At 30.3% G+C, this 9,602-nt stretch overlaps 1 protein-coding gene across 2 annotated transcripts in view; it reads right to left on the bottom strand.

Moving 5' to 3' along the window:
- The window catches only part of LOC107443538 (putative mediator of RNA polymerase II transcription subunit 26), a 24,573-nt gene extending 17,898 nt beyond the window's left edge, over positions 1 to 6,675 (bottom strand). Inside the window, exons 1-3 of one of the 2 annotated variants that reach the window (XM_071182486.1) lie at positions 5,166 to 6,675; positions 2,886 to 3,006; positions 1,435 to 1,598 (exon numbers count right to left, since the gene is read on the bottom strand). In XM_071182486.1, the coding sequence (XP_071038587.1) occupies positions 1,435 to 1,598; positions 2,886 to 3,006; positions 5,166 to 6,365 (1,485 nt within the window). In that variant the 5' untranslated portion in view covers positions 6,366 to 6,675. The remainder of the gene's footprint in view (positions 1 to 1,434; positions 1,599 to 2,885; positions 3,007 to 5,165) is intronic. The other variant, XM_016057457.3, reaches the window with a different exon arrangement.
- Positions 6,676 to 9,602: the final 2,927 nt, after the last annotated feature.

The following is a 9,602-nucleotide window of genomic DNA, read 5'->3' as shown; positions in this document are numbered from 1 at the left end:
TACATACATGTATTGTGATACAGTTAAACCTACATACCCTTTTAGCCCTTTACAACTGAAAATTATCTTCCAAGAATGCGAGCTTCATTTTGATAGTCTACAATGGTTGGAATGCAGAAGGAGTTTATGAATAGATAAGTGCTGAAGTTCTATAATTGGGGGATGGGTAGTTGTCATTTATGGTTAATGATTAGTGATTACATTGCTTGGAATCTTAAATCTTGGAATAAAATTCTTAACAAAAAAACAAGCGAAACTGAAGTTTCTGAACCAATAGATCTTTCGGATGAAAATGATGAAATTGTTGCTGAAATTTTGAAGGAAAATCGGAACTCCACAGACGAAGAGGAAGAAGTAGGTAATCAAGTTCAAGATAATGGACCTTCTCATATAGAGGCATGCAATTCATAAGATTTTGCAATAAATTGGCTAAAACGTCAAAATGATGTTGATCCAGTTCGGTTGATTTATTTAAAAAGAATAAGGGATATATGGCTGCTCAAGAAAAAAAAAATGATCTTCTTTTAAACAAAATCATTGCTGGATTTCTTTTGCAATGGAAAATAATGAAAAATGTGGTAAAATCAGTAATTGACAAAAAAATTATAAAAAACTGATATATGATAAAAATAATTCAAAATGAAAAAAAAAGTTTAAGAAAATTAATTAAAAATATTTAAAAGTTGAAAAAAAAAACTTTTAAACACGCCAGAGCTATTTTAGATAGTACTAAGCCTACAAAAGGTGCGAAGGGAAGTTAGTGCATAAATAATAATCATTTACATTAGATTTTAAAAAACTTTCCAATTATCCGAGCTTTTCATTATCCGAACCATATTCGGTCCCGAGCAGTTCGGGTAATCGGCGCTCTACTGTATTTTAAACTGTATATGCAATCCTGCTTTAAAAATATAATCTGGGCTTTAGAATGGGCAAATAACTAAAGTATTTCAAAAGTTACAAAACTTTTTTTTAAAAAAAAATTTGAAATTGGCAACATTTTCCCCCATTGATGAAAATTATTCAAATTAATACCTTATTCCCATTTCTAGCAAATTTTTATGAGTGCAGATAATGCTGCCTTGGAGTAAGCTTTTAAATATTAAAAAAAACTAGGCCACAAATGCTCAAAACAGTGGCTTTTCTCCAAACAAACATTTAACGCAATTTTCAGAATGGTTATAGAGGGCATTGGCTAAAGATACGCTAAACTTGACCAAACAGTCATGAGTAACTGTAGCAAACTCATTACTTACAAAATAGCATATTATTTGCACAAAAAAATATCGTTTCATGTGACTACAGTACCTTTGAAAAACAGCCTTAAGCAAAAATTTTTAAGCTTAGATTTAGAATAGGATCAAAATTACTAATTTGGTACAAAAATATTGAATGAAATTTATTTATTAATAGCAAATGAGAAATTAGTCAAACCATTGGAGGTCTGTTTCCTGCAACAAATTTTGTGCTCTTTTGATATCTGAATGGAACTTGAGTGGACACCTGAGGTTGATTATTCATGATTACAAACACAGGTCCTGTATGTGATTGCAAGCAATTCAGATAAGATTGTTGAGCAGCCCCAAAAGCTGATGTTCCTAAGTGGAAAAATAATCAATATAATGTTTAATAATACTACCTAACGCACTACATAACACAAAAAGTACACTAATAAGATAATTGGTGTATATTTATGTTTTAATATCATCTAGAAAAACTAAATGTATAATAAAATGATTTTCCTGATGTCACATTACCACCTTGTTAAACAGACATGGAAAAACATTGCTGGCAGAAATAAATAAAATGATGAAAGAATATTTGAAATAAAGAAATATTAAATACCCCGTAGTATTCATAGATTTCTTTTTAAAAAATAATAATTACTTCAAAAAATTGCTAGCTAGAAACTTTTTAAATTTTTATATTTAAATCGGTATTTATTCATTAGTTGCCATATACAATTTGCAACAAAATTATGAAAGGAAAAAAACAAAACAATTTTAATGTTTCCACCCCATGCACAGAATAAAAGAATTACTTTAAATTTTAATATCTTGTGCAATTTTTTACACATTTATTTCGAAGTTCAAAATTATTTTTTGTTATTAGTTAAAATTGCTCCAATATTTTCAAAGTTAGAACAAGCAACCAAAAAAGACAATAAAATTAATCTTTTACAAAAATGTCTATATCTCCATAAATATTTAAGTTAGGCTTATGAAATGTTATGCAATTATATAAACTAAAGTAATCAATAAAGTTTCAAGTTTATTGCTACATTTCTGACATAGCATAGCTATATTCTGAATTTATTGTCCGTCACTCACCCTCTGAAAGCTTTAAACTTTATTGTATGCGAAATTGCTTCAAAAGTTAAAAAATAATCCTCTAAGTATTTCTTGAGAAATGTAAAAACTAAAAGTGTGTCTTAAAATATTGTAGAATACAGTACAGAACAACAATCAGAAATCAGAATACAGCAAAACCAGAAAAAAACTCAATACATTTTCCTGCCATTTTTTTTTTAATTTTTTTTCCTTAAAAGATTTCAGAATTCTTCTTTTTTTTTTTTAAAGATGTTTACCATCATTTTAGAAATAATCATCAGTTCCTTACACTGTCAAAAGAAGTAAAGAGTTTTTTTTAAATATTCGAAATATAGATATATTTTTTTTAATTGAGTTTGACAATTAAAAAAAAAACTGCTTTTTGTAGCGATTCAGAAAACCGGAAAAATCAGTTATCCAGAATAGTGGTGGTCTCGATCGTTCCAGATGATCGGTTCTCTACTGTATTAGGTATGTATATATAAATACAATATTGAATAAAAGACACAAGTGCGAATAAAAAGTAAAAAAGAGGAAATTCTTAAAAATACATACCAACAATTTGATTTGCATTTAGCACATTCCCTTTATTGAACATTTGAGTAGCTGCTGGAATAGGCCCAGAAGGAAGTATAGGTCTGAATTGTGGTGAACATGTGAGCTGGTTTTGTTGGACCTAAAAATAATCAATAGATAAAAAGATGATATATAATGCATAGGTAATATTAATAGTAATAGATTACAACTAAATTCAAATTCTTAACACATACTGTCTTTAAAGAATCAAAATTTAAAAAGTGCTCTATTTGAACAAATTAATTACACTGAAGATTAGCAGTATTTTACGATTTTTTGAATTTCAAAATAGTTACTTCATGTTTTACAGTCATTAAAATTTAAGTTATGTTTTATTGATTTTTTTTTAAAGAAAAAACCCATAAAGTTAATGAAAAATTAATATTAGTTTTCAATTTTTTAAAGATAGCCTATGCCATATAATCTGCTGGCTTTTTACAAAATATTCTGAATTAGTTCAATTAGTTGACCTATTTTTTAAAATGTATGTAAATTAATATAGAGAAACTCATAACAATTTTTCCAAGCAATCCACCAAACTTGATTATGCATTAATTTTAATGACATGTATTACAATTACTTAACATACATTAATTGTATTGTAATTAATTGCAATAAAAAAATAATAATGTTTAAAAGCAAAATAATTTTTATTCACAGAATTTCAAGGATGTTCCAATTACATTCTCTCAACCTCCCTTGAAGGCACCTTTATCAACACATAACTATAAATTTGCAAATGAAAACTAAAAACTTTGTTAGTTATGATTATAATAATTACTTTACAAAAGAAACATATTTTACTAAATCGCTATGTTAATGTAACTAAGCGTGCACAACCATTTATAATGACCACTCATGCAATAAGTTGACCAATGAAGGGCTGCACGCCCAAGTATTCAGACTGGTATTTCAGACAAAATTCTTTTATCAGTCAACTTAGCAATGTATTTATTTAAACATACATTCTTTTAAACCTTGAAATTCATTCAAAACTGAAGAATGCCAAACTGATACTTCTAAAAAAAAAAATTTTAACTTATCAAAAAAGGCATCTATTTTGAACGTCTGATCACACCACCAACCTGTTTAGAACCACCAACCCTTCGACCTACCTTCAACTTTTTGCCTAAAATTTTCTGAGTACGCTCCAAAATTCTTAACCCTGATTGGTTAATTTATATGTATACCTACGCGAAAGAGTTAGACTTCGTCAGAAAAATTGGTAAAAAGGGTTATTTTTTCGCCATTTATGCTTCTGATATCTTATTGGGTTACCGTTATTACTTCATTTTTTAATTCTTTTTTGTGAGGTTCCGGTTGAAAATGATGAGCGAATGGACGAGTGATTGTTTATTGAATGCAAGAGGTAAAAGAGTGATGATTGAATGGTTTATGAATCAAAATTTAATTTCGAAAACCAGGAGAATGTCCAGGCTAATTTTACTATCATTTAGCGTTCAGCGGTAACAGTTTCAAAAAATACTTTTTCTTAAAATTTTATTTTTGTATTCTTTAAGAAACGATAAATCAATATTTTTACCATGTTTTTGTGTTGATCTTTTAACATAATTTTTCACAAATTATGTCTAAATTTTCACAAAATAAGTACCTCTCAGAAAAACCTAGATAGACCCTTGAAAACGTATGAATGCCCTAAATGTGTAGAACAAACGAGTTTGATAGAGCAAAATGATACAGTGGATGGTTTTAAATGGAGATTTTGAAAGCGTGGATAGAAAGTGGTTGCACATGACGATTGTCAGATTGTTTGAAGTGTTGAAAGATGAGAGTAAAGGTAAGTTATTTTTTATTTTACTTTATTGAAAATATTTTAATTAATTTTTAATAATTTAAAAAGATTTTTTAATAATAAAAAACAATGTTGATCCAAGAAATAATCGCCAACTTGGCAAGATTTCAAAAAGTCGCCAAGGATTGGGTTATTCTAGGATTTTACCATATTGATATTTTTAAAACTTAGGAAATTTGTAAGAAGCACAGAAAACAATGATCGAAAAACTAAATTGATATAGATTATGCGAACAAAAACTTAATTGTGAAATTCAAATTTTTTGATTATAAAAAAATAATTACAATAATTTTTTTCAGGTAAAGTCACGGACAGCACATCAACTACTGGAGGGCTACCCCTAATGTAGCTTTATAATAAATTTTAAGAATTTATTACAAGATAGATAAACTATTACAAAACATGTGTATGAGTATTATATATTTTAAAAATACACATCGTCTTACTTGTTGAAAAGGCATCTGTGAAAAAGAAGACATATTTGTATGGGTAGGCGAACTAAAGCTTTGAGATACTGCTTGACTCACATGAGGTTGAACCATAGTAGTACATGAACTAGTACTCCCTTGACTAATTTGGGGTTGGACAATCTGTTGAAAATTAGAAATCTGTGATGGCACTGATGAATTTATAACATTCTGCAATGCAGGTTTAGATTCTATTTGCATATTATTATTATTAGATTGAATAACTTGAGTTCCAAAATTGTTGCTAAATTGTGTTACCATTTGTTGAGGTACAGTCTGCACATAAAATAAAGAATTCTGATTCATGTTAGATAATGCATTCATTGGCTGTGATTGAAGACTGTTAACTGGAACATTAACTTGATTGTTCATATTGCCAATTACATAAGAAGGAGCACAGTTATCTTTCCTTTGTTGCTGTTGTACTAAAGTCTGAGAAATGCCAGATTGTGGCAACATCTGCACATACTGATTTAACTGTGGCTGTTGTTGAGGTGATTGCATTAATTGTATGAAATGTGGTTGATTATTTAATTGAGATTGTTGATTTAAATTTGCCTGAGATTGTTGCTGTGACTGCTGTAAAATCTGTGATAGCTGTTGAGAAGTTTGCAGCAACAACTGAGTCTGCAACTGTGCTTGTTGAGGTAATTGAGGTTGTAACATTTGTGATTGCTGTTTCAGCTGTAATTGCAATTGTGGTTGCATATAAGACTGCAGCTGCAATTGTTGCATACAAGACTGTTGCATCATTGATTGTTCAGCATTAGACTGTTGTGGCACTTTAGTCTGTTCACTGTTGGATTGTGATTGATTCATGTTAGATTGTTCAGGCACCTGCAATTGTGCCATATTGAATTGAGGCAATTGTGAATGCGCAATATTAGATTGTTGTGGCACTTTCGATTGTTCAATATCAGATTGTTGTGGGGCTTCCGATTGTCCGATATTAGATTGTTGTGTCACTTGTGATTGCTGCATATTAGGGTCTTTTTGCACCTCACATTGCTCTTTTCCAGATTGTTGTTGCTGTGACTGATTAAAGTCTAATATTTGAGAATTTTGCTGCAAATTAAACTGCTGTAATACAAATGGCGATTGTACTAGCTGGTTTGTACTAGCAGAGCCATTCAACTCACTAGTAGTACAATTATTTGCGTTATTTTGAGATGCAGACATTTTCGTTGAATCTCTTAGCTAACTTTAACTTAAGGAATGGCATTTATTCAGGAGTATCGACCTATTTTTATTTGAACTAAACAGGAAAATAAAAATAACCATACAAATTACGAGCATAATATCTATAACTATACAATTCACAGGAAAAAAAGTAGCTTAAAAGCAATATTAAAAAAAATATTTATATTAAAAAAAGTTACATAGACGACCAAACAACCCACGTGAATCACTGCGAATAAAATAGACAGCTTCTCGTTTTTTTTCCTAACTATTGTTTGTTTATTATTTCGTACGCTTCCATCTACCTATGTCTACTCAGTTGTGTTTCGTTTTTAATAAATTAATTTTTTCAATGAACAATATGCAGTAAAAACACTCCAACTTCTACTCTATATATGTCACAGTTGTGGAGGTAGGTACTTTATTAACGTCGCACTAGAGCTGCACAATGGGCTGGCTATTGGCGACGGTCTGGAAAACATCCTTGAGGATGATCCGAAGACATGCCATCGCAATTTCGATCCTCTGCAGAGGGGATGGCTCCTCTACTTTGGTAGCCCGACGACCTGCAAGCGAAGTCGAGCACTTTGCCATAGAACAGATTAACAAAGACCGCTACCACGCACCCTCGGTCCTTACGCAGGCTGATCAAAGTGGTCACCCACCCGCTTACTGACTACAGCCAGTTATGCTTGACTTCGGTGTTCTACAGGGAACCATGTCTTTATGATCAGTCCACTGTGGGACTCATAGTTGTGGAACTTTAGTTAAAATGTACAATGATAATGGTAAAGCAGCACATTTCAGTAATTATTTTTAAATTAACTTACAAAATTAAAATTTTTAATAAAGAATTGTATGATTATTTGAAAAAAGTATTTAGAAAAAAACATTGACAACCATTTTACTTAAATCGATAATATTAAGCAGCTTAAACGCAAATTCTACCTATTTTTCAAATAGCAACTATTTTATTTCAAACATTAATCTCCCAATTCATATTTAAAATATGGCAATGTTGTTTACTTTTAAGATTCTCAAAAAAATCGTTCATTTTCCGGGTTTAATCTCTAGATATTGAACTCTAAGCTGGGTTCTCCAGGGTCATTTAAAAACTATTGCTGTAGAAAAAATATATACTATGTAATATTATAGTACATTACATTTTTATATGTGATATAGCATAATTAAAGGATCAATTGAAGTATATTTGAAGGATCAATTTTTTTCTTGTCCATGACTTTCTTTTACGATTTTTGCGATTTGTTTTTTGAAGTCCGTTTCATTTAAGGTAAAAAAAAATAAAAAATTAAAAGAAGGAGTGGAAAAGCAGATGAATAACAGTTATTGGCAAACACATTTATGTCACTGATCCTTAAACGAGTTAATAATTTTATATTCTTATTCACTAATAAACTTTATTTGTTTATTTTTTTAAGTACCATAGCCGCGCATCATACAGATTTTCTGCCATTAATTTTGAAATATGAAAGTTACATACTGAATTCACTGAAAATTATTGCTTGTAATCCTTTGTGATATATTTTGTATATTCTACATTTTGCATAGCAATCAAAATCTGTAAACATAAAAGAATAAAATAATTTTTAAAAAAAAAACTTTTCTATAGTTCTGCATGAAAAATCAAGACATAAAATATTGCGAGTAAATTTATTTTACCCTCACCCGGTTCGCCTTCCAATGAGGTTCGCCTTCCAATGATTCCGGGTTCGAATCCCAGTCAATACGAATTCCGCATCCAGCTTGCACCAACCACAGTGCTGACGTAAAATATCCTCAGTGGTAGACGGTTCATGGGTTAGAGTCCCTTTGCCGTCATTCAAACCGTGGGAGGTTCTCGTGGTCTTCCTCTCCATGTAATGCAAATGCTGATTAGCTCCATCAAAAAGTTCTCCACGAAGGCAAATTTCTCCCAATCTAGGAGTTCCTTGTCTTCTGGATTGGGTTCAAAATTACACGGTTACGGAGTTGAAGAGTAGTCGTAAACCCATAAAATTGGGTCGGCTGCTCAACGACGGATATAAAATAAAATATTATGGTGATTCATAAACATTCCCCAAATGAAATTCTCCATTAACTTTGTCTATAAAAACACGTTTGAAAAAGTGAACTATTAACAGAACAAACACGTGGTTTTAGATAACTAAAGGAAATACTTATTTGGTGAGTTAGTCACGCTAACCAGGTTGATTTCTGAGATACTAAAAAATAATCAATAAATTAAGAACGTGCAAAAAATTCATAAGGAATCATAATTAATATATAACAATGAAAAAAATTCATCTTCAAATATCTCTCCTGAACGAACAAATAGAAAGTTATGAATGATTTTTTGGATCGGAGAGTTAAATTGTTTCTTGTCTATTTCCAAGTTTCAAGACCCTAGTTAAAATGGCTCCAGAGCAGTGGTTACCAACTGGCGGCCCGCGAACTCAAATATATTAGTTGTCATTTTTTTGAGGGAAATTTTCGTAAAAAATCTGTATGGGTTTAAAATACTTTTCATTCGTTAAAAAAAAAAAAAAAATTTCTTCGTTTCTGGGAAATTCATCATAACCAACAGTGCAAAAAAAATTATTTCTGAGATAAAAATCTACTTCTTATTTTAATTTGTAATTCAATACTTTTTTTGCCCAACTTGATAAAAATCTGACAGTGATATTTAATGTTCCTTCAAACATAAAAGAGTTCTATATAAAATTTTGATAAAGTTACGGCCCCCGGCCTCGTGTAAGTTGGAAACCCCTTCTCTAGAGTTTTAAAAGATTCGACGTAGCGTTTCGACACTAAGACAGAGAAAAATACCGAGTACACACAAAAGTTGAAAAAAAAAAAAAAAAAAAAAAAAAGAGCAATGGAAATGTTCAATATGTTTCGTGCTCACAATTTTATTTTGAAACTCCACACAGAGGTCAATGTTGAACAGATTTGATTTTTCCAAAGCTCGACATTTGGTTTTTTGATTAGTTTTTAATTAACAAATTATGACCATGATTTTCTGAACATTTAAGGCCATACGTTCAAACTAAACGCCTAGTTTCTTTGTTTTCTCCGCTGTTGAAAATTAAAAATTTTTCTTCTAAACAAAAATCCTCCTTTTTTTCTTGGAATAATTTTTCAATCCTCGCAAAATAATTTGAAAAACTAATTTTTGATATATAGACGCCACATGGCGAATGGTTATATTATATCTATTTTGTTTAATTAAACAAACTG

This window comes from Parasteatoda tepidariorum, chromosome 6, assembly GCF_043381705.1.
Source record: "Parasteatoda tepidariorum isolate YZ-2023 chromosome 6, CAS_Ptep_4.0, whole genome shotgun sequence".
Classification (NCBI taxonomy): Eukaryota; Metazoa; Arthropoda; class Arachnida; order Araneae; family Theridiidae; genus Parasteatoda; species Parasteatoda tepidariorum.
The sequence above is the reverse complement of the archived record's forward strand: the minus strand, read 5'-3'. Positions and strand labels throughout refer to the sequence as shown.